General features: G+C 55.2%; 2 protein-coding genes across 6 annotated transcripts in view; one reads left to right on the top strand and one right to left on the bottom strand.

The window, feature by feature from the left end:
• Positions 1 to 23751, top strand: part of FOXO4 (forkhead box O4) — a 63132-nt gene extending 39381 nt beyond the window's left edge. Inside the window, exon 3 of the mRNA XM_077825746.1 lies at positions 22624 to 23751. The gene's annotated coding sequence lies outside the window, so the exon portion shown is untranslated. The remainder of the gene's footprint in view (positions 1 to 22623) is intronic.
• LOC144270486 (sestrin-3-like) lies at positions 1176 to 18865 on the bottom strand. 5 transcript variants are annotated; one of them, XM_077826975.1, is made up of 11 exons: positions 18775 to 18857; positions 12090 to 12221; positions 9822 to 9921; positions 7651 to 7854; positions 6966 to 7148; positions 6470 to 6703; positions 6262 to 6373; positions 5428 to 5546; positions 4512 to 4702; positions 3645 to 3789; positions 1176 to 2735 (listed from the first exon to the last, which is right to left on the bottom strand). In XM_077826975.1, the coding sequence occupies exons 4-11, from the start codon at positions 7843 to 7845 to the stop codon at positions 2646 to 2648; spliced, it is 1269 nt and encodes a 422-aa protein (XP_077683101.1). In that variant the 5' UTR covers positions 7846 to 7854; positions 9822 to 9921; positions 12090 to 12221; positions 18775 to 18857; the 3' UTR covers positions 1176 to 2645. The 5 variants fall into 5 exon arrangements, with proteins under 5 accessions (XP_077683101.1, XP_077683103.1, XP_077683102.1 ...); XM_077826977.1 differs by lacking the exon at positions 12090 to 12221 and having other exon boundaries at positions 18775 to 18850; XM_077826976.1 differs by lacking the exon at positions 18775 to 18857 and having other exon boundaries at positions 12090 to 12372.
• Positions 23752 to 24620: the final 869 nt, after the last annotated feature.

Genomic DNA, 24620 nt, shown 5'->3' on the forward strand with positions numbered 1-24620 from the left:
TGGGCACATCATGGATTTCTATCCCTTTCCTAATAGGCCCTAACACTGTTAGCCTTTTGGGCTGGGCTGCTACTGTGCAGAGAGCTGAAGTTTCCAGAAACATTGAGTTTTCCCACGTCAGTCAAAACTATTTGGCAAATTAGACCTATTTGCAAATAATTTAAGGTTGACCAAAACTGCTGTTTTTCAGCACCTACACTGCCAAAAAAACCCAAACCCCTCTCCCCGCCCCTTCTCCCAGTTCTGTTCAGAAGTGATAGAATCCAGTGGGATCTGCTTGGTTTACATCTTACAGCTTGTCTGGCCCAAAGGGTAGATAATCAGCATAGAAAAGAAGCAGCTGCTTCCACATTGTCATCAGTCCCTGCACAGCTTTGACTCTGTCTTTTCAGAAAGCCTCCTGCTGACATGTTTGCCTGGCTTGTGCTATTCCAGGGATCCAGAACAACTCACTTACCCACCCACCTTCTTTGAAGGCAGGCTGCCCTGGCAGAAGTGAAGCCTTAAACTCACTCCTGTCCTGTAACCTATGTGGTAGGAGGTGAGGTTAAGGTTACCCAGCACCCCCCCCACCCACACACCTATGGCAGCGTTGCTCCTTTCTTGCAGTGAAGTCCCGTAGGTTCAGTTAACCCTTTTCACGTCCGAGTCAAACTCCCTGGGCACTGTTGAGCAGAGTGCTGCAAGATGCCAGAGCTGTTCTGGACAGCAAGGGAAGAAGTGCTGCTGTGGGAGGGAGAGATGGCCAGAGCAGCAGGGCTAGCAGTCGTTTCCGAGGAGGGACAGTGCATCGGCTCATTGCCATGGAACCAAAGGACACGAGAGGGGAGAGAGGAGTACCCTCTGTCCTGACTAGCCATGGAGCGCATACAGCACTGCGGCATCTCCAGGGGCTCAGGCAAAGCTAGGAGACTTCAGGAACGCCGGCACTGCAGCACACAGATGACCAGACCTACTGTAGAAAGCCACTGCACAAGCTTCTCCCCCGCTATGCCAGTGCAGCTCGGCCCTGCCTGCCACCAGAGCAGATGGACCACAGCACACTTGTACAAGGGTTAGCTCTCCAGCCAGGGCAAGTGAAGCTCCCCTTCCCCTGAAGAGAGATAAGCCAGGTGCAGATTGTGTCAAACATAATTATATTCATAGCAAAAATAGGCTTTTTCTGTAGCTTCCACACATAACGTTCTCTCTACACAAGTAACCAGGTTGACCTCACACTGGCCTCCCAGTCCCTGCCCCTCCAGACTCCAGTTACTAGGAAGGTCCCAGCTGTGTCCTCATGCCCCAAAAAAGCTCTTTGGAGAAGGGGCCTCTGTACACAGCCCTTACCTGAATCTCCCTCTGAAGCTGGGCCAGCCACCGAGCCAAGGACAGCCCAGCACAGCATGCTCTCCTCCAGCCAGAGCGGTAACAGGTAAGGCAGGTTGTTACTCCTCAGTCCCTCCCAGGGTCACAAAGAGCGTTGCAGCATATGGATCTTGCCCATGGCAAAGAGAATGAGGTGCAGGCCCGTGTGTGCATTGTAACTGTGGGTGGAGGCTGGTCAGTCTGGAGCTGCTGCAGTCCTAGGGCTGCCATCCCCATAACAGGAAGTGATTGAGGCTGTTCCAGTTGACCTGACCGATCAAGAGCAAACAGGCCCATGGCCCACATGGCAATACCGAGCAGCAAGTGACCCATCCCAAGGCTAGTACAGCATGGGCTAGGACCCAGCTCATGTTTGGATACAATGACCCCCCTGGGCTTTCTGTAGAAAGGGGGGCTCGATAGGAGACCCAGAGGGTGGGATGCAGGTCCAAGAGCCCAGCTCTATAGAAGTGAAACATTCCAAGCAGCCACCTCCAGGAGCTGGGGGCAAGAGCCTGTCCCTGGGAGAATTCAGCCTGTTGATCACTGCACCTCCTCAGGAGTGCCACAGCTTGACCTGTACTCAGCATGGTACTGCTGGGAGGTTGGCAGCATGGCCAAGAGCATATGCAGGAAGCTGGTTTCCCTCCAGTACTGTGCTGGGGAGCGGAAGGATCTGCTCGTCTCTGAGAACCTGGGTCATAACCAGTGCTCCTCCCTCCTGCTCCTGTGACTAAAGGAGTTTCAGAACACACCCACAAGCCACCCTACCAACTGGGATACTCCACAGTAACTTCATCACCCCACAGCTGCTGCTTCTGACCAGCCAGCCATGCCCAGTGTGATGCTGCTGCAGTGCCGGAAAGGAAGCAAGCTTGCTGCTCTGCCCCAGGGCTGGAACACATACAGGATCCTGCACTGGGCTGCCCCCATGGGCAGGCTCCTTGTGCTGCTTGGGTGAAGGGGCTTCCTCTGTGGATGGTTAGAGCCCATCTCTTTGAAGAGAGACATGCCCTCAACCTGCCCATCCTTCCCTCCCTGCCCCAAGTCTTTGGGAGTCTGCCATGGACACATTCGCGTCTCCAGCTTCACACCGAGATCACAGCAACACGGAGTTGCCTCACAGCTTGGTAATTGCACATAACAAGGTCACTCATCGTGCCCCATAGAAACAGAATAGTCAAGTAAGTTAGAGAAACCCATCGCAGTCAGTTCTAGCCCGATGGTTCAAGTATGGAGTCCATGGAGAGGTAGGGATGCGTGCGCCACCCCTGCCATAACCCAGCCACCCCTGCTCTCTAGGAGATCATATACTGGGTAATTGCTCGCAGTGCATACAGGAGCTCAGCTTGCATTCTGGCTTCCAGGATGAGAAGGTTCACGTGGACCTGAGGGAGCAAAAGACGGGCTTAGGCTTGGTGCAGTTTGCTCAGCGCACTGACCTGTGAGCACGACTGTCGGGGCAGGTCTAGAGGGGGCAGCCCCAGGGCACTGAGCCCTTCACGCCCAGTGTTTAAATGCTAATGGAGTCCTTCTGGCCTGGGCAGGGAGTCAGTCAGCCTGTGTGGAGAGGATGGATTTGCAATGCTAGAGATCTGCTAATGCTGCAGGGCTATGAGCTGCCTGCACTGGAGAAGCTGTGAGAGGGAGGGATGTTCAAGTAGATCCAGACCAAGCCCTGTATGGACTTCATGGCCCAGTGGATTCAACTGTTCTGGGGGTTTTATGAGACCACAAGTTCCCTCCCACCCACAGCCTGCTGTCATCTCTGCAAAGGATGTGGTAGTCAGGGGCCCCGTCTGCCAGAGCCTCCCAGAGAGGCTCACTCCAGTAGGAGAGCAGCTTCTCCTCACATGTGCCTTGCAAGCAAGACTGGTGCTGAGAACAATTCTGCCCTTCAAGGTAGACACGGACCATATGCAGAGGCTTTGCTTCTCCCGGGTGACTGCAGCTGTTCAACATTGTGCAGCTCAGCACAGGTCGCAGTACAGCAGAGCACAACTAGTGTCCCAAGATTGCTTGCAGCTCCATCAGTGACGAGGCCTCCAAGAGTCTCACTCCCTGATGCCCAGTTCCAGCCCCACAGGAGCACCCAAGTCCTGTGTTCCCTGGATCCTCCCTGACACCTCTTTGGTTTGAAGGAAGGACCTTGTGCGGCAGCTCTGATCCCTTCCCGCCATTGGGCTCAACCCAACAGCTGCACAAGGTTCCCTTGAAGCACTGCTGGCTCCAAAAACTGGCCAAATAGACTACATGGAGATATTAGATGTGCCATGCTCTCCTCTGATCCCCTGTACCTTTTCACTGTGCTTGAACTGCTTCCAGAACCGGCCAAACATTTCTGGGTTAGTCTTCTCTGGGTAACAAGTCACAGTTTTAATGTAAACTTTGAGCATCCGCTCCAGAAAGTGATTCACTTCTGCGTAATCATAGTCGTCGTACCTGTGGGAAGAGTTCCAGTGAGAACCAGCTTCCATGTGCCCACCTGCCACAACCTTCTCTGGGATCAGGACAGCAGCCAGAGGAGCTGGAGTGACCGCTTGTATCAGGCCCCTGCTGCTCACGGATCTTGAGGCACTAGGCTTACATACAGGAATGACAGTAGCTGACAGCTGGAGATGTAACACAACACCTTGGTTCAGGGGCAATGGAAGCTCCCTAAAATGGGGTGGGGGGCGCGCCACTGGTACCAAAAACATGGCCCCGCCCCCATGTCACCCCTTCTCCCCAAGCTGCCCCTTTCCCCTGCTCCCCACTTGCTCCTCTCCACACCCCGCTCACTCTTATGGCTGGTAAAAAGCGAGGGTATAGCAAAATAATTCTGCTGCTACCTAACGTAAAACATACCCGAGCCACTCCCACACAAAATCCTGAGAAGGGGTTGGGGGGAACACCATGGGCAACCCCATCATCCCAAAGCTCCGCCAGGTATGAAGGCTCATGTCAACCTATCCCTGTTGAATTCCTCACTGACTCTCTTAACCGGCCTGGAAGATGTCCCAGAAGGTTGGGGAACAGAGATAGCTGTAATGTCCCCATTTCTCAGGCCAAGCTCCCCTCCCAGATGGATCACACATATACTACGAGTTAGATTTTCTCCAGTGACAACCCCATGTAGGCCTTGCACTGAGACCCTTCCCCCTAGCCCTGTAGGGCTGGGATACCTGATTCCAAACATGCAGTGGATATAGTTCCAGATGCCCCGTTTGAAGACAGAAGATTCACAGCCTTGCCGCTTGGCCATGGCATTGCTCTGGAGACCGTCAACTGTACGGAACTTCTCATCCAGGAGGTGGCCAACGTCAGAGTAGAGTCTGTTTACCAACGAGAATCCATGGTCTTCCCAGGAGTAATCCTGCCAAACAGAGCAAGATGCCTTCAGCGCCAGAGAGGGAACTCAGCGCAGGTGCCCCATGAAATGAGCCAGTGGAAAAGCCACCGAGGCTGAAAGCGGTGTTGTGTCAGTGTCTCTTATGTCTCAGAAAGGGCAAGCTCTTGCTGGAATCAGAACAGCAAGAGGTTTTCCTGCTTTGCTAGCAGCCTCTAGTGGAGTTGTCAGGTGCAAGAGGACATCTGATCCTGCTATTGGAACTTTGGTGACTTTGTATCGGGCCCCTGCTGCTCACGGATCTGGAGGCACTAGGCTTACATACAGGAGTGGCAGTAGCTGACAGCCGGAGATGTAACACAACACCTTGGTTCAGGGGCAATGGAAGCTCCTGAACAGAATCTGGCTCCTCCCCCAGAGCTGTGCTGGATCTGCAACAGCAGAATACTCATCTGTCCCCAAGGTCAGTAGTTCTGACTCATCTCTCTCCACAACCTGCTTCTTGTAAGATGGGGCATCTTGACAGTCACTTTTCAGAGTGACGCCGCACCAGGACAGTGGCTGGTGTAGCCCTCTCTCACTCTGGTTTACATGGCCCCCTGTGGATGCTGCTGTTTTAATCTAAGGCATGTGAACCTAGCGCAGCTGCACGGCATGCTGTCACCCTACTGTTGACATGGACAGAGATCCTGGGCCCAGACTCTGCTCCTGTCTTCCAGGGTCACCCCATAAAAAAAGAACAAAACACTCACCTGGACTCTAAATATCTGGGTCTGATCTTCATCTCGCCTGGCAAAGTCCTGGTATCCAAAATCAGGGTCCTGCACATAGCAGGAGAGATCTGTGGCTCTGACGATTTCCCCATCAAAATCTGAGGGAAAAAGAGCCCACCGCCACCCACAGGGGAGATTACAACAGATCTGCCACAAGTTTATGCTGCTTCTCTGCAGCATTCAGCAGCAAGGGGCATGGTCTCCCTCCAGAGAGATCTCCTGGGGCATGGAATCCCAACCCCCCACAGCATTACTGCCCCTCTGAGCTTGCAGAGCCAGCTAAGAGTCAATAGCAGCCAAGCGCTCTGGTACGTGTTTCATGAGCGTTACATCCCATCTAAACCATTCTCCCAGGGCAAAAAGGATTCTTACAACGTTCCCTGGGGCTTTCTTCACTTTTGAAACAGACGAATCAATGGCACTTCCTTTCCCTCCCTTGGGGAAAGAGGTCGCTTCAGCATCATTACTTTGCGGGTTCCCTACAGGCACATTTGTGATTTCCTCTGCTATTCCTACTCTTTATGGTCCTGGAAAACATCATCAGTCCTCTCCAATGATCTGGAAGGGTGTGAATTAACCAGTGTTAAGGACACAAACCCCCAATTCCACACTCCTGCAGCCCCCACCAGATACTCTGCTTTGCAAGGAGCTTGGAGGTAACTCTTTGTAGTACATCCTTCTAGTCCTACAAAGAGAGGAGAGTCCTGGGTGGCAACTGCAGCCTCTACAGGGACAGGCCTAAATTGGGGGCTTGCCCTTCTCCTGGCGGAGACCTCTGGGGTGTCAGATCTCCAGCCTGCCCCTTTGGATTACCTTCCTCTCTGTCTTGTTGCGGTGGCCTCATTTCCTCTCGGCCCTCACTCTCCAGGTGGATCCTCTGGATACGTTCCCGGAGCGATTCCAGCTCCACACAGGAATCCAGAGACTGCGTGAGAAGACATTACACAACTCTTAATCAGCCAGCAGTCCTCGTTCTGCTGGCCCCCTGGCCGCTGGGAAAGTTAAATCCTTGGTGGCTCACCCGTTTGCGGTTGATGCGCAGCAACTCCAGATTACAGCTGTTCCCGCTGGCGGACTCACAGAAACACTGGTTCCCTGGCAACGTTGACTTCAGTATGCTCCTGCCATCCAGCCACTCCAGCTCACAGCCACAACCAAAGACAAAGCTGGCAAGAGCATGGTAATGCGCCACGAGGACCACAGCGTGGACCAGCTCTGCCAGAGACCAGCTCTGCTCACTGATCTTCAGCAGCTTCTGTGGGGTAGGTCAGACAGAAACTGATAGCACAGCAAGAAAACAGACTGGGTTACTGGCTGCCCCGTCCATCAAGTGACTCACCAAGGTCTCCTCCCTCGTCATGCAAGGCCCCCTCTCGAAGGAATCTGCCAAGGGGGCCATGCATGATGGGAGGAGTGGGCAGCTCTCAGCCCTATGTTCCCTTCTCATTCCGGTCTCTGTAATCCTGCCCATCAGCCCACACCCAGACTCTTCACATCCATGTCCCATGTGCAGTTACCTCTATGTGTTCCTTGCTGATGAGCCAAGGCCGATGAGCCAGGATCTTGTTGATCTCATTAAGATTGCGGAGTTTGGGAGGGATGAAGTCCAGGCCCCGCAGCCACTGGGGATCTCCCCCCACTCGCAGGAACTGCAGCATGTGCAGATTCACCAGATACCAGCACTGGTGCCGAGCAGCTGCCTGCAAGAGCAACTCAGACCCTGAGTGCATGAAGCACGGCCCTAGCAGCTTCTCCAGAGGACAGTGCAGTATCCACAGGGCCGGGGCCCCACCCAGATAACCAGCACGAGCAACTTTCTGAAGACTCCAGCTGAGCATGAAGTCCAAGGCCACCCACCCAACGAGAAGCTTTGGCGTCTGGCTAGGGCCAAGCCACAAAGGATATTCCAAACTCCTGCAGAGGGACGCAGAGACAGAACCTAACTGAGGCCTTCAGCAGGGAGAGGTGACCCCAGACTCTGGCAGCACAGAATAATGGCGACCGAGGGCAGAGCTCACCCTTGCCTCCTCCATCACTGAGCTTCCTATGGAGACGTGGGAGGTACTAGACACTGAGCATCAGCCAAGCTAAGGACTGAGGGCTCCACAGGCTACCGTTATGCCCTGGCAGGCTGTTGCCATAGGGCCAGGAAGGAGGCCTTTACTTCAGCTGCTTTCCAAGAAGCGAGGGTTTGGCACGTACCATGATGGCGATGTAGTGTCTGCAGGCAAACGGCAGCGGGCCATCCATGTGAAGCAGGTAGTGCTGCATCTTGAGGAAGCTGTCCAGATACTGCGGGTGGTACCCCATCTGCTGTGTCACTGCCTCCAGGCGCCCCCGGCTGGCCAGCGCTTTCACAAACAGGAACTGTGGGCGCTCTTGGTCGCTACTGGTCATCTTCACTACCTGAGGGAGACAGAGGCCCAGTATCAGAGTGGGCCCACTCCAGCAGGAGCTGGCTTTCACTTGGGGGCTTGGAGTCTGCTGGAGAGCTGAGAGAGGCTGAAATAGCACCAGTCCCAGCATCGCAGCAGTTGGCCCTTGTAAGCACGCCCATGGCTAAGAGAGCTAAGCAGTAAATGTCACAAAGGGGAAGCTGAGGTTCCCTTGTTTCGGGGCAGATTCTTCCTATACGGTCCTTGATCCAGGCCTGCTAAAGGGAAGGCCAGGGGTTTGGACAACAGCCATTTCTCTGGTCAGAGACTGCCACGCTGGGTTTGGGATTCCAAGCAAGGCTGAAACAGGAGGCCAATACTGGCTACAAAGCGGGGAGCTCGTTTGTAACAGGCATGACTTTACCCTCTTGTTAAACTGGAAGCTGCCTGAGTCATGTCCAGTTAATGTGTGGAGCAGTCTCCCCACGGAAAGGGCTGGAAGCACCACCGCTTGGGGCTTGAATAGTGGATGAAGCTCTGGAGAATAGGAGTAATCTTGCTTCTGCCCAATGGGGCTGGAACAAGAGGGATTCAATAGGGCTTTTCCATTTCAGTGCACAAGGCCTTTATCCCTACTCAGAAAGCGCTCTCAAAATCTTGTGGGGGAGGGATAGCTCAGTGGTTTGAGCATTGGCCTGCTAAACCCAGGGTTGTGAGTTCAATCCTTGAGGGGGCCATTTAGGGATGGGGCAAAAATTGGGGATTGGTCCTGCTTTGAGCAGGGGGTTGGACTAGATGACCTCCTGAGGTCCCTTCCAATCCTGATATTCTATGATTCTATGATTCTAGGAAGCAGCGCTCCTGTGCCGGTCTGGCTTTCTAGGGATGGCTAGTGCCTCTGGGCCTCCGGCTTGTGTCAGGAGAACGGGAGCACCTGTGGGGCCAACAGTCCCATTCAAGAGTAGTGACTCAGCTCCTTTTGCATCCTTTTGAGAAGAATGCTGGAGGCAGGGAATATCCAGCTCACTCAATACTGGCGGGAGGGCCCACACCTCCTCGGAGCAGCAAGTTGAGAGTACAAACAGTGGTGTCCTAGGATTTCCCCTCCCTGCAGGGGAACGTGGCCACAGGCAGTTCGCAGAGGAGCCAGTGCCCAGCTGTGTCATTCCAGTGAGGAGTCCAACGGTATGGGAGAAGGTCAGGGACTACAGGGCAATGCACATGAACCCCATTATCCTCTTACAGCAAGTGCTTCTGGCCAAGGGTTTCTTTCTTATGTTCCTTGTTACCACGGCATCTGGTCACCATGGTCACTCACCCCAACAAGCGAGAGGCACACCTACTTTTACTGTGGGAGTCTGAAGACAGGCATAACCTCTCACCTTTTTTGGTTAGCAATTAAGCACTCCTCCCCCAGTCACTCCCTTCTGCAAGCCCCCTTGGCTACATGCAGCAACAGGACCCATTAGGGAGTTTAAAGAAGAAGCCGCTCCTCAACCAGAACCTGCCTGAGAGCTTGCTCTTTTGGGAAGACTGACTCGCACAGTTAATGCGGTGAAGAGATCAACACTGAGATGTTTCTCTCCCCAGCCCTCTCCCGCAAAACTGTGAGCTTACACTCACTCAGCCCATAGTGCTCGTCAGCTCCAGACAGCCCCTGCCCCACCAAGGCCGCTGCAGGCCTTGGAGTTATTCTCTCTGGCCAGGAGGTGAAGCCTCAGGAAGGCCAACACACGCTCTTGATCCTTATAAGGATGATGTGTGATCAGAACAGCAGAAAGCAACAGAGGACATAAATGCTAGATAAAGAAAGCAGGCACTTGCCCCCTGCCCCCTTCCCCACTTCCAACCCCCAGCTCCCTCTGGTCTTCACAGGTAGTTCGGCATGAAGACCACCTGACTACTGGTTTGTTCCCTTCTGCTTACGGAGCCAGTCCCAGGCCAGCCAAGGGAGGGGAGGAGGAGCAATGCAGAGGGGCCCAAGCAGTGCATTCTAACCTGTTGGTCAGAGTCATGTTTCCAGCTTGTGCTGAGCGTCAGGGCTCCTGTAGGTGGGAGGATTGGGTCCTATACAGGAATCCAGGCAGCACACTCTCAGCTGCAGCAAACCAAGAGTACAAGCTTGTTACCTATCCTAGGTAGACACTAGCCTGGAGAAGACAGGCCTATCTGTTCAGTCTAGTACAGGGGCACTGCAGAAAAGTTAGTTCTCTCCCCATCCTGGTGCTCGATTAGCATCTTTCCTAAGAAGTTTATTCTACTCTCTTGCTGCCCCCACCATAGCAGCTAGAACCTCCTGGGACAGCAGCTGCTCTCCAATCGCAAACTGGCACTGCTGGGCAGGAACAGACAGCAAGTGTTTTTCTCCCCACAGTCAGCGGTATTCTCAGCTGTAGGCCCCATGGAAAGGGGATCAATAAGTCAGCCCCGTTTGCGGTGAGTAGGCCACAGCTCTTAGAGTGATACTGCAGTGAGTGCCTGAAGTTAGCCAAGGGACCACTGAGCTAGAAGTGAACCCACCATGCCATTGTTTTCTAGCTAGCCTGTGTGTTTTTAGCCTTAAGGCTAATGAGATTAAAGACGGATTAAAAATTCCGTCATTCCAGCTTCCACCTTGCTTTCCCTTCCCGCCCTTAACTCCCACCCAGTTTTAGCAGCCACTGTTTCAGCCACTGTTTCAGCCACCGGTGGGTCTATAAACCTATGCTTGTCCAAAAGCTTGGAATGTAGCTTCTAAGTGATCTAGAAGGTTATTCTTTAACTGTTAGAGTGACAGCAATATTGAGGGATGGAAAAGCCAGACTGCATCAGCAACCAGTCACCCAATTGAACGGTCTTTCCATTAGCTCATTTTCCTGTACGTTAGTATTGCAAGACTCAGTAGTGACAAAAGCTTAAGTGAAAATTCATTTGCACCTCTGCTGTAGCTCCTTCTCCCAGTGAAGCCCATGATCCTGCCACAGTACTGCCCTTTTGGGGAGACAAGACAAGATCAATCTCTTTGAGGGCATGGGGAGCGCTACCCACTTCCAAATACTTTTGGAACAACATCTGAGCGCAGTTTTGCTCCCTTGCCTGCAGCAGGGTTGTGGGGGGGACAAACAACCCCAATAGATATAAATAAAAGAGATGCCTGGCTCCTCTTGTCAGCGTATAGCAGGGGAGAACAACAAGCCAGAAATCTGTGCTGAGTCTTTTGGGCGCACGCACTCACCAGACAAGGGGAATTCTGCCTCCTTAGGGGAGGAAGACCAGCTTTGCCAGGCAGTTATGGGATCAAATAATATATGTTGACTCTTTCAGAGTTCTGTGAAACTCTGCAGCTACCTGAGACAAGGTATGGCTGTATCCCCCTGGGAAGATATCCAAATAGGGGACCAGGAATTTCCTGTCACACACAAAGGCCTAGGAAAGTATTGGGCTGTTGCTCCTAGTTATCGCTGTAAGTTGCCACATCCTATTGTTCCAGCTGCTGCTGCAGGCTGCCGTGCCTTGCCACTACCTCACCAGCTCCCCAGAGCAGCTGGCCAAGGGGGGATGGGGCACATCAGCCTAGATATGGAAGAATAAGCAAGCAGTAAGGTGGCTCTTTACCCACCATTTACTTCTTTCTAGCCGCTGGGGAACTATCCACAGTGACTCCCAAGAGCTCTTTGAGTGGCTCTCTCCTGCTCTGTAACCCTGCCTCAGTGAGTTTGGGATCCCCTGTAGCAGGGATTCCCACAAGCCACTGCAGCAGTGGCCAGGCTTGGGGCAGAGGAAAGAGATGCATCAAATTTTAATCATTGCTCTTGTAAAAATCCACAGTGCCCCTTCAGGGGTGCTGGAACAATGTGTGCAGTGCGGGTGCTGAGAGCCATTGACCCAAACTGTAAACCCTGTACATGATGGAAACCACTTCACACCAGGGGGTGCGTTAGCCCCCTCCCCCCAGAACCCGTGCCCCTTAGATCTGGCCTCAGCTGGGGAACAATGGCAACAACACAGGCCCAGCAAATGATTTCACTCTTGGAGACAGTGCAGTGCATGTGCAGCTTTGGAGCCCGCTCTTGCCTGTGCACTGGAAGAAATCTAGTCACTGCGAGAGCTTCAATTCAGTTTGCCCTCGAGCCACAGAACAGGCTTCGCTTTCAACAGTGGGACTTTTGAGAGGCTATTCAAAGGCAGTAATGATCAGGAAAGCGAGTAAGCAGAAACGCCCCCATCTTGCTCAACATGCCTTCTCCCAGCACATCTCCAGGTCCTCCCCCACTCCAAAAAACCAACCTGTCAGCAAACATGTTTTTGCTCCTGTTAGAAATGCAGAAGTCAGTGGGGCCGCAGGAGGGCAAGCCAGATTCTATTCTGCGTTACCCATCAGTGCCCTTGGCTCAGTTCCAATACCGGTTAGCTGTGATCCTGCAAGAGGTAGGAGAAGCTGGCTGGATTGTCCGTGAAGCTGGCCTGGGTGGTGTTTTAGGAAGTAGTCCTGGGGCTTGTAAATAAAGCCAGTCTGACACAGGCAGAAAGTGGTTGCCATTAAAATCTTTTACCATTCTGCCTTTGCATTCCCTCCCTTTCTGGGCAAAGGATTTTGCAGCATACAATGGCAACCCCTGTAAGTACAAACGCAGCCCCAACCACAGGATGCAGCAGTCTCTCTCGCTGGGTCATTTTGAGGCTTTGCAGATTGAAACACTCCCAGGCTGGGTCCAGCTGTCATACACATGGGTAATTATAGCACATGGACTGATGTGAGGGAGGGGCACTTATCCCTCCTCTACTCCCTCCGCTTCTACTGGGTGCGGAAGGAAACTGCTTCCAGCCTGGGATCCTAAACCCCATACCAGCACACAGAGGCAAGTTAGATGCCTTGCTGTGCATCCTTCCCAGGGTACTCCAGTGCCCCAACCCTCTCCAACGGGGCCTTCCTCATCCCCTCTGCCTGGATACCTCATCTATTCTCCAGCTTCAGTTACGCTCTCTAATCTGGCCCGGCCCCTCTACGCAGGTCTGTACTTGAAATGGTCGCTGCAAATGGCCTTCTCCCAGCACCAGCTCATACTCAGCACAGAAACAAGAGCTGCTCCTCCCCCACCCACAACAGCATTGTCATCATGTCCCAGACTCCCACCCATGCTTTTAGTTGATTCTCCCCATCAGCTCCAAAATCCATCTCTTTTCTCTCTACCCCTGCTCCCAAACCCTGTCCCATCCAGCTACTGCAGCTTTCCCCGAGTTTCACACTGGCACTCCAGCTGGAGTTCTCTCCCCAGACCCTTACCTTGGATTCTTTTCACCATCTGTGTCACATTTCAACTCTGCACTCCCACCTTCAGGGACCTATACAACTCCACCCCACCTTCATCTTTGCCCTTGCTCCCATCTTCCCAATTCAGGCACTAAGGTCAAACTCTGCCTTTTCTCATGCTGCGCCCTACATGGGAAACATCCTCCCAATCCCATGGCCACCCTCCTCAGAGCTCATTTATTAGCCAGCCTTACCCATTACATTCTTGTAAAAAGCAAAATCCAAGGTGGAGCCACCAAGATGCACACATAATGGTGGCTGTGTGAACTCTCTGGGTTGGTTACCTCCAGCTGCGCTCTGGAGAAATGTAATGTTAGCTCCTCAGGCTAGGTTGCATGCAAGCACACCTGGGACATAGGATAAATAAAAGATAGGAACCCTGCAACCCTGCCTAAGGGCACCTGCCCTGACATTCCCAGAAGAAATCTTTTGCCAAAGCTAGAACAGAGGACATTCCAAAATTGTACTCCTCTTTGATAGGCTGACAAGCGCCTGATCCAAGAGCCCGGGGTTCTCACTGAGTTATTCACATCAGTTCAGAGGCTGAATGCTAATTAACATTTTCCTCCCTGCTAGAGCACATAGCTTGGAATGTCAGCCGGTTTCCAGTTCTGTAGACTGTAAGCTCCTCAGGACAGGGGCTGAGTTTTGTCCGGTTCCCAGGTGCCACTTCATTTGAGTTCACCACATCTCTGCCCTCTGTTCCAAATGTTTAAACTTCCTGGGGCCAGAGTCCTGCCAAGGCAGGTGCTGTCCAGCATGGAAATGCACAAAGCAGCCAAGCTTTCCTGTTCCACACTAGGGGAGGTTGGCCAATCAACAGCTGAGTCAAGCAGCACTGACCAATCCTCTGTGAACAGGATGCATGCAAGGAAGAGTCAAGCCAGCGGCCTTCCCAGCTCACAGCTCGAAAACAGAGGGAGAAAAGAGACTTTTCAGGGCATCTATCACACAGACTAGAAGAGGGGCTGATGAGCCATGTGATTCCCATAGGATAGCAACAATGCCCAGTGCACACAGCCTTGAATTCCTGAAACATCAATACAGGGGAGCATTAACATTAGATACATTTAAACAGTGACCTAGAAGCTCTTCAATCTTCCAGGAGTCAGTTTCCCTTGGCAGTGCCAGGGCCACCTCGAAGGTGCCGGGAGGATGGCAGTTCGGGGATGCAGCAGGGTTTGATGACAGCAGCAGCAGTCTGAAGTGTCTCCCCGGCCACGGGGAGGATGGCAGGTGTTCTGATGTAAGGCATACATTCCAAAGCTCTCCTGATTCAGTTCACTACTTAAAATCTTGAACAGCTTTTCCTGCAGTTCTTTCAGAAGCTCCTGTTCCCCTTTACTGCCCAGCAGCTCTCTGTACCAGAAATAGTGGGGCGCAACAGTGCAAAATTACTCCGCTAGGTGGGCCTTTCCCTCTCCTCCTCACAACTTCCCCTTTCTTAAGAGCATTTGTTAGCTCAAGTTGCAGTGGGGGAAGTTTAGGTTGGATATTAGGAAAAACTTTTTCACTAGGAGGGTGGTGAAACACTGGAATGCGTTGCCTAGGGAGGTGGTGGAATCTCCTTCCTTAGAAGTTTTTAAGGTCAGGCTTGACAAAGCCCTGGCTGGGATGATTTAATTGGGGATGGGTCCTGGTTTTGAGCAGGGGGTTGGACTAGATGACCTCCTGAGGTCCCTTCCAACCCTGATATTCTATGATTCTGACACAAAAGAGAGTCGGCTTTGGTGCCTTTTTGAGCTGGGTGACAATGTTCAGGCCCCACTTCCCAGACTCAGAGGCCATAATCCCAAGGACTGCACTTGCAGCTCGGCCCCTGTATTGCTGCCTTCAGTCCCCTCCCACTAGCTCCCTGGCTGAGCTCCCAAAAACAGATCCGAGTTCTGGCTCAGCCTGAAGCCAAGTGACGTCATTCTGTCAGCAGGAGAAGCAGCATGCAGAGCAGCACATGCTGCAGCAAACAGCTCTCACTCGCTTTCTATGGGTCTGTACTTTCTGCCCCGCTGGGCTCGGCTCCTCACCCCCACTGGACTCAGAAGTGCCCAGCCTGCCTTGGAGGTTTGGAAGTCACCAGAACTATTCAGACACTCCCCACAAGTTCCCATTCGAAGAAGCCTGTGGAGCCTGGTTACTGTACATTAATGAAACCTAAATCAACTCATGTCCATCTTCCCAGGGTGTCATTTCCAAGAGCAGGCATAGGAAGCAAGGGCAGAAGGGACTTGTTCTCTTCTCCCCACATCAGGTCCACTGCTGGGAGTGGGGAGCCCCTGGCTGCTGAAAAGCCTGTAAGCTCTGTTCAGGTACTGTGGGCCTCTTGGGAGTGCACAATACTTCACAGCCCACTTCAGCATGGGACCCAGCACAGAGAGAAGGGTGTGATGAGGGTAAATAACTGTCTGCAGAGAGCATTCCTTAGGAGACACTGAACCGCCCAACAATGCATGTCGGGGCAGACCGTGTTCTGCGCCTGTCCTGTTGGTACTATGGTGAGGTCCTCTTCCCCCCAAACCCCCACCCCCCTTGGCTCCAGTGAGAGAGAACTCCCCTGCCCAGGATTCCAGGAACCCCACGCCATACAGGTGGCTCTGGAGACGCTTTCTTCTCCCCTCTTCTCTCCCTGGCTATTTGGTAGCCCAAATTCCTAGAGCCCTTAACCATGCGTAACAATTTCAGTCTACCAGGAGTGGCTGAGGCTCTCCGGTAGAGCCTTTCCAGTGTCAGGGAAGAACTCTAGAAGAGACCCCACCAGATGCCCGAGCTCCTGGGGAGACTGAGCAGGAAGCAGGCAGGCAGAGACACAGGACCCAGGCTCACTGTTCCTGAGGCATCAGAGTCCAGCTCCAGACGACTGCATTGCTGGGCGGCAGCACCCACTGGGTACCAAGGCAGACATTCAGCAGAACGCCGCACAGCCCCCTGATACAGAGCGCAGGGGGCTGCTGTCAGGGCCAGGAGCCCTCTCCCTGGGCAATGGCAAGTCCAGCATGAGGCAGCGCAGGGTTGGGAGGGGGACGGGGCGCACTTTGCTCTGAAGGCTGGCGGGGGCTCCAGGGAGCCAGGCCCTGGGAGAGCCCCAGGACGGCAGCACTGCGCTCGGGCCAGGCCCCGGGGCTCCCCTGCAGCAGCGGAGGGAAGCGAGCACGTCCCGGGGCCTCTGCCCCTGCAAGAGCGCCCGGCCCCGGCCCGCTCCATTGTCTCTCTCCGGCCGCAGCGCAGGCGGAGCGCCCCCGGCGGGCAGCAGGGGAAGTGCGGGAGGAAAGGAGAAAAACAACTTTGATTGGCAGTGATGGGAGGACGAAGCATCCAGCATCCCAGGACAAAGGACCCGCACAGGGCTCGGGGGATGCTGCGGGCTCCTGCCCCGGCACCTGCCGGCCGGAGGCAGTGAAGCCGGCCGGGCTGCGGGCCAGGAGAGGACACGGTTCCCTCCGGCGGCCAGCGCTCCCCGGGGCTAGGAAAGGTGCCTTGGGAGGAACGGGGCCAGGAGCCCGGGCAGCGAGGCAAAGTGCCCGCGGCAGCTTCCAGGCTCCTTCCCCAACTTTCCCAGGGGCCTGTGGCTGGGCGCAGACTCCCCCACCTCCGGGACAGGGGCGGATGAGCCCGGGAGAAGGGGGCGGCGGCCAGTGGAGGCCGCGAAGGTCTACACAGCTCTGCGTGCACTGGGCTGGGGGGACCCCGAACTGGGACGGAAAGTGACCTGCGTCCTCACCTGGCCTGCAGCCGCTGGCCCTGGTTTCCGCGGGGGGGGGGATACTGGGGGCCCTGCAGCCGCTGGCCCTAGTTTCCGCGGGGGGGGGGGGGGGATACTGGGGGCCCTGCAGCCGCTGGCCCTAGTTTCCGCGGGGGGGGGGGGGGGATACTGGGGGCCCTGCAGCCGCTGGCCCTGGTTTCCGCGGGGGTGGGGGGGAGATACTGGGGGCCCTGCAGCCGCTGGCCCTGGTTTCCGCGGGGGGGGGGGGAGAGATACTGGGGGCCCTGCAGCCGCTGGCCCTGGTTTCCGCGGGGGGGGGGGGGGAGAGATACTGGGGGCCCTGCAGCCGCTGGCCCTGGTTTCCGCGGGGGGGGGGGGGAGAGATACTGGGGGCCCTGCAGCCGCTGGCCCTGGTTTCCGCGGGGGGGGGGGGGGAGAGATACTGGGGGCCCTGCAGCCGCTGGCCCTGGTTTCCGCGGGGGGGGGGGGGAGAGATACTGGGGGCCCTGCAGCCGCTGGCCCTGGTTTCCGCGGGGGGGGGGGGAGAGATACTGGGGGCCCTGCAGCCGCTGGCCCTGGTTTCCGCGGGGGGGGGGGGGAGAGATACTGGGGGCCCTGCAGCCGCTGGCCCTGGTTTCCGCGGGGGGGGGGGGGGGATACTGGGGGCCCTGCAGCCGCTGGCCCTGGTTTCCGCGGGGGGGGGGGGGAGATACTGGGGGCCCTGCAGCCGCTGGCCCTGGTTTCCGCGGGGGGGGGGGGGGAGATACTGGGGGCCCTGCAGCCGCTGGCCCTGGTTTCCGCGGGGGGGGGGGAGAGATACTGGGGGCCCTGCAGCCGCTGGCCCTGGTTTCCGCGGGGGGGGGGGGAGAGATACTGGGGGCCCTGCAGCCGCTGGCCCTGGTTTCCGCGGGGAGGGGGGGGAGATACTGGGGGCCCTGCAGCCGCTGGCCCTGGTTTCCGCGGGGAGGGGGGGGGAGATACTGGGGGCCCTGCAGCCGCTGGCCCTGGTTTCCGCGGGGAGGGGGGGGAGATACTGGGGGCCCTGCAGCCGCTGGCCCTGGTTTCCGCGGGGAGGGGGGGGAGATACTGGGGGCCCTGCAGCCGCTGGCCCTGGTTTCCGCGGGGAGGGGGGGGAGATACTGGGGGCCCTGCAGCCGCTGGCCCTGGTTTCCGCGGGGAGGGGGGGGAGATACTGGGGGCCCTGCAGCCGCTGGCCCTGGTTTCCGCGGGGGGGGGGGAGATACTGGGGGCCCTGCAGCCGCTGGCCCTGGTTTCCGCGGGGGGGGGGGGAGATACTGGGGGCCCTGCAGCCGCTGGCCCTGGTTTCCGCGGGGGGGGGGGAGATACTGGGGGCCCTGCAGCTCACCTGGCCCTGCAGCCGCTGGCCCTGGTTTCCGCGGGGGGGGGGGGATATTGGGGGCCCTGCAGCTCACCTGGCCCTGCAGCCGCTGGCCCTGGTTTCCGCGGGGGGGGGGATATTGGGGGCCCTGCAGCTCACCTGGCCCTGCAGCCGCTGGCCCTGGTTTCCGCGGGGGGGGGGTACTGGGGGCCCTGCAGCTCACCTGGCACTGGTTTCCGTGGGGGGGGATGAGATATGATATTGGGGGCACTGGAGCTCACCTGGCCCTGGTTTCCGCGGGGGAGGGGGGGTACTGGGGGCCCTGGAGCTCACCTGGCCCTGCAGCCGCTGGCCCTGGTTTCCGCGGGGGGGGGGGGATATTGGGGGCCCTGCAGCTCACCTGGCACTGGTTTCCGCGGGGGGGGGATGGGATATGATATTGGGGGCCCTGGAGCTCACCTGGCCCTGGTTTCCGCGGGGGCGGGGGGGTACTGGGGGCCCTGGAGCTCACCTGGCCCTGGTTTCCGCGGGGGGGGGGATATTGGGGGCCCTGCAGCTCACCTGGCCCTGCAGCCGCTGGCCCTGGTTTCCGCGGGGGGGGGGTATTGGGGGCCCTGGAGCTCACCTGGCCCTGCAGCCGCTGGCACTGGTTTCCGCGGGGGTGCTCCGTGCTCGGGGGACACAGAATCATGGTTAGCAGCCTGCCGGTACCAACCTCCTCCACCGTCTGCCCAGGGAAACTGCAAGCCGGGGCAGAGCTAGGGGCGGGAGCTTGAAGGGGGCGTGCCGGGCTCACAACAGCGACCAATCGCTGTAGAGATGGGCGAGCACTGTGAATCTTCAGCCAATCCGAGCCTAGGGGCTGGTGTCCGGCCGGACCACGTGGAGGACGGTGGAAAGTTACCTGCCTGTCAAGGGATGTAGTCCCGCCCACTCCCCGGGAAAGTGGAGTCGCGCAGGCTGGGAGCCTCGTCTCCTGGCCCCGCCCCGGCCGGGGAGCGGCGGCCTGAGCCGGCGGGCGGGTTGTGCTCTGGCGGCTGCTGTGCGCTGCCGGGCCGGGTCTCCTGCCGGGAGCCAGCCCGCACTTTGCAGAGGAAGGCGGGCTCTGGAACTGGGCGGGTGGAGAAGCTGGAGCAGCCCTGAGCCTCCTGCTCCCACCCCCTCAGCAGCCTGGTGCCCCCAGGGTGGACAGAAGGAAAGCCAGCTCTTGTTCCCCTAAGGCAGCCACGCGGGGCAGGAGCTGCGCATCAACTGGCCACTTGCCAGCCCAGCAACTTCCAGACTGGCTTTGGTGGTGCCCCAGGGAAGGGCTGAGTGTTGCTCCCAGCTCCTGGTGCCATGCAAGGAACCTCTGACATGGCCTCTCCTGGCTTGGCTCCTTCCTCCCTTTTCTCTCTGGTTTCTCTCCCTTCAGGCAGTCAGTTTTATTCTCCTTGTTTTGTCTTTCTTGCAGACTCTGCTCACCCCCTTCTTGACCCTTCTGTTGGGCATTTCATTTCTCATTCCCTCCCCCTGCTCCCACCCCACGAAGGCTGAGCTGAGAGCTGCGGGAGCAAAGGAGAGAAGCTCGGGCTGGCAGGCTGCTGGCTGGGCTGGCAGGCTGTCCATGTGGGCTGTGGTTACAGCCCGCTGCATTAGTGGCCGTACTCGGGGGAAGGTGAGTGGCTTCCCTGGAGTTACTTGCAGATGTGGCAGTAGGTTTGCAATGTAGGAGGGAGGGTGTAGCTGGATTTGTATAGCTGTCCAATGAGTATGGATCTTCTCTGCTCTGTGCCCCCATGAACTGTGGGCCCAACCCCCACAATGAGAAACACTGTCCTAGCAGAGGCTGATCTAAAAGATGGTGCCTCCAAGTACTCTGGTAGAAAGACCTTCCCCCAGCAGCTGGTGGCAAGGAGCTAGGCTTCTCAGCTGGATCTTGCACCATCCCTCCCCAGTGGAGATCCTAGCCTCCTCTTTCCGTTTCTGCCTCTGGCTAGTAGGTTCATTCCTTCATATAGCGGGTGTCTTCTCAAGTCCTTACACTAGTCAATAGTAATAAGATGTATTACTAAGCACACCTTGTCTGTGGCATCTAAGAAGAAACAACTAAGAAAAAAGGGCCTTGCTTTGAGCTTGGACCCAATGGGTGTGTGTGTGTGTGTGTGTTTGTGAATGTGTGTAGTCTGGCGAGTTCAGATAGTACAATCCTGGTGTCAGGTATGAGGTGTTCCTCTAGGTCTAGGACCTGTCAGAGGACTTTGGAGGGCATCAGTAAATAGACAAACCGTGTTTCTCCTCTGTAAATTGGTGACAATAATATTTCCTTCTCTCCCTTCCACAACAGACTGAGGACTCATTAGTTAATGTTGTCAAGGATTCCGAAAATTTAAGCCCTATACAGAAGAGATATTTATTATTGATTTTTTATATCCAGAGATCTTCCCCAAGCAGTGAAATGCAGTTAGCTATGTGGTGGAAGGAGACAGCTGTGTAGCAATCACAGCAATACCTCTCAACTTGGCCAAGGCCCTAGTGCAGGACACAATGAGTGAGGAAGGCCCAAAGGAAGGGACACTACATGGTCTCTGGGAAAGCTTCAAGGGGAATGTGCTAGAGGAGTGTGCTAAAGTACAGAAAAGGGGGTGTGGAACCCTTATATTTGAATGCTTATAACAGAAACGAAAGGGGAAACGCCTGTGGGAAGAAAGGCAGTAGATTTACTGTGGAACAGCCTTTGTTTAAATGTTATTCATAGTATTCAAACACTATGTACATTATTTTATACTAGTTGCCATGTGCTTGGTGTGCATTAAGTATTTGTTTTACTCAGCGAGCCTATGGTGCACTCTCTTTGAAATGTATCAGAGGAGTAGCCGTGTTAGTCTAGATCTGTAAAAATGGCAAAGAGTCCTGTGGCACCTTATAGGCTAACAGACTTATTGGAGCATAAGCTTTCGTGGGTGAATACATCTGACAAAGTGGGTATTCACCCACAAAAGGTTATGCTCCAATATGTCTGTTAGTCTATAAGGTGCCACAGGACTCTTTGTCTCTTTAACATGGCTACCCTGAAACATTTCAGTCTGTATCAGCCAAAAAAAAAAAAAAAAAAAGCGAGGAGTTCTTGTGGCACCTTAGAGACCAACAAATGATTTGGGCATAAGCTTTCATGGGCTAGAACCCACTTCATCAGGTGTATGAAGTAAAAGATACAGGAGCAGGTATAAATACATGAAAGGATGTGGGTTGCTTTACCAAGAGTTAGGTCAGTCTACCGAGATACATCAATTGACAGAATGAGGAGTAATGGTCTCAAGTTGCAGTGAGGGAGGTTTAGGTTGGATATTAGGAAAAACATTTTCACTAGGAGGGTGGTGAAGCACTGGAATGTGTTACCTAGGGAGGTGGTGGAATCTCCTTCCTTAGAAGTTTTTAAGGTCAGGCTTGACAAAGCCCTGGCTGGGATGATTTAGTTGGGGATTGGTCCTGCTTTGAGCAGGGAGTTGGACTAGATGACCTCCTGAGGTCCCTTCCAACCCTGATATTCTATGAATTCGTGTGTTTATACTTGCTCCTGTATCTTTTACTTTATACACCTGATGAAGTGGGTTCTAGCCCATGAAAGCTTATGACCAAATAATTTGTTAGTCTCTAAGTTGCCACAAGAACTCCTCGCTTCTCTTTGAAATGAACACAGGATTGTTACCATCAATGTCCGTGTTTTGCCACCTGCCCCCTGTGCTGGAATTTGTCCCGTCACAGCAGCAGGAACTCATTCCCAGACAGCTGGTGTCATTCACAGAGCACACAGATCCCTGTGCAGGTGGAGAGCAGGATGGGGACTCTGGCAGGAGGCTGTAGTTGCTTTTGGGCGGACGGCTCTGTCCGTGACATGCGGTTCAGGTGTGTTTCGCTCAGTGCCACGCCATCCAAGCTGGCTTGAATATCCCGGGAGCGTGACGGGGACAGACACATGTGAATCCTGCCCATGCCAGGTTTAAGAGCAGCCACTCTCAGGGCAGGACCGTCTATCACTACAGCTCTCTTTGTGCTTGTAGTGTGACTGGACCATTTAGCCCTGTTTCTCACATAGTTACTCTAGGACCAGGGATATCTCCAACCGCTCGTAGCAGTGGCCAGTGCTGTGCTGCCTGGCAGTGCTATTCAGGACCAGATCTGGGCATAGTGTTGTGGGGCCAGGGCAGTCCCAGCGTCATTGGGTTATGCTGAGAGTTGCTCCTGGACCCTCATTCTGTGAGTGCAGCGTGACATTCCTGGACAACTGTTGTGCTCCTGCCCTCGGGGCTTTGCTACCAGCAGGCTACCAGGCTGGGTGGCCGTCGGCCTGCAGCCACAGCCCAAGTGCTTCCCGCTTGCTCTCCTCCCGCTGGCTGAGAGCTGGGGGTGAACTAGACCACCTGAGCCGCATCTTGGCTACTGATCAGCTGGTTCTTGTCCAGTTAATAACAGACGATCCTCTTCCTCCTTCCAGCCTATTAGAAGAAGAGACCGCGATCTCTGTTGACTGGAGCATCTGGGAGCTCACCAGTGGCCAGAGCTACTGTTCCAGTGCAGCGGGCCTGATTCTCCACAGTACGTCCCCTTGCTGGGCCACATACCTGAGTGCAAAGCGCGTGTGGAACGCTCTCAGTTCGATGCCAGCCTTACAGCCCCAGGTCCAGGTCTGGGCTAGCTGTACTCTCCTGCTCCCTGTGCTCCTGCTTCATTCTGTACCTTGTCTCCTGGGAGCTGAGGCTGGCTCTAAGGCATCCGTGAGCTCCTCAGTACCCCTGCTCCATTCCCGACAGCGCTGTCACTGAGGACGTGCATTGTCACCATTACAGAGTGCCAGGGAGCCTCCAGTCCTGAGACTCCACTGCAGCTCCTCCATGGCCAGTCAATCTGAAACCAGGGCTAACGCTGAGCATGCAGCCCCACTGCTAGTGGTTTTTGCAGAGATGGCTCCTGCTGGGGTGAGGAACAGCTGACTTCCTCCTGTCTTTAGTCTTGGCTCTCGGCAACTGTTGGGCTGACAACAGGAAGCTGAGTCAGCAGATCAGCTGCAGTTGGTGCTTGGTTTTTATTTTATTCTCCCAGCAGCCAAAAGAAGCTATGGTTTTCTTGACACTTGTCCTGGGGGTGCAGGGGTGTCTATGGTGGAAGGTCTGATGGGGACAGGAGGAGAAGTGAGTCCTTTAAATCAGGGATGTCCATCAGTGCTTTCCCTTGTTCCACACTCATGTGAAAAGGTGAGATGTGCTGGGTGAGCAGCACCTTTGGGGACTAGCTCCTCTCACCGGCTAGGCCCCAGTTACCTCGCACAGTATCCGGAGGAGTTGGGCTAGGACAGAGCACCTACAGTGACTGAAGGAGCATCTTTAGACTCTGACTGTAAGGTCAGAAGGGACCATTGTGATCATCTAGTCCAGTGGCTCTCAACCTTCCCAGGCTGCTGTGCCCCCTTCAGGAGTCAGATCTGTCTTGCGTACCCCCAAGTTTCACCTCACTCAAAAACTACCTGCGTACAAAATCAGACCTAAGAATACAAAAGTGTCACAGCACAGTATTACTGAGAGATTGCTACTTTCTCGCTTTTACCCTGTAATTATAGAATACATCAACTGGGATATAAATCTTGTGCTTACATTTCAGTGTATAGCATAGAGCAGTACAAACAAGTCATTGTCTGTATGAAATGTTAGTTTGTATGACTTCCCTACTGCTTTTTATGTCACCTGTTGTACAAGTAGGCAAATATCTGGGTGAGCTGATGTCCCCCTGGCAGAGCTCTGCATACCTCCAGAGGTGTGTGTGCCCCTTGTTGAGAACCACTGCCCAAGTCTGACCTCCTGCATGTTCACACACTTACCTAAAGGAGCCGCTAGGGCTGACACCGACAGACAGCACCTCTCTTGCCTCCTGATATTGAGCTGCCTCAGAGGGAGCAGAGTCCTTGCCAGACTTGGCTGCTGTACTAGGCTTGGTCTCTGTTCTCTCCTGGACACCTTGGGTATGTCTACAAGCAATGCCTGGAAAGGGTTGATTTAGGCTCAGAAGGGGGCCAATTAACCAAACAGGCCGACTGCGAGGCAGGTGAGTGAACACTCCCCTGTCTGAGGGAGGGAGCCTGGCTGGTTTAGGAACAGCTGGGCTGTATTTATAAAGATGGGAAGCTGCTAGCAGACGGGGGTGCTGGGAAAGTCTGTAGTCACTCCCAGGGAAGTGTATCTGGGCTGGCAAATCAAGAGCAGAGAGGAAGCCAGGAAGGTAGGGAAGGGCTTAGGGAAACACAGTGAAGTGTAGAAGGGAACAGACCTTGGATGCTGGCCAGAGGGTCCCTGAGCAGAACCTGGAGTAGAGAGGGGCCTGGGCTCCCCTACCAGCCACTGAGAGAGTGACACCACGAGGCACTGACTGGTAAGGCTGCCTAGGACTGCTTTTGAGGGAAGACTTTGATACCCAGAAGGGGAAATGCGTGGAGTGACCCAG

The sequence above is a fragment of the Eretmochelys imbricata genome, chromosome 9 (assembly GCF_965152235.1).
Source record: "Eretmochelys imbricata isolate rEreImb1 chromosome 9, rEreImb1.hap1, whole genome shotgun sequence".
In the NCBI taxonomy this organism is placed as follows: Eukaryota; Metazoa; Chordata; order Testudines; family Cheloniidae; genus Eretmochelys; species Eretmochelys imbricata.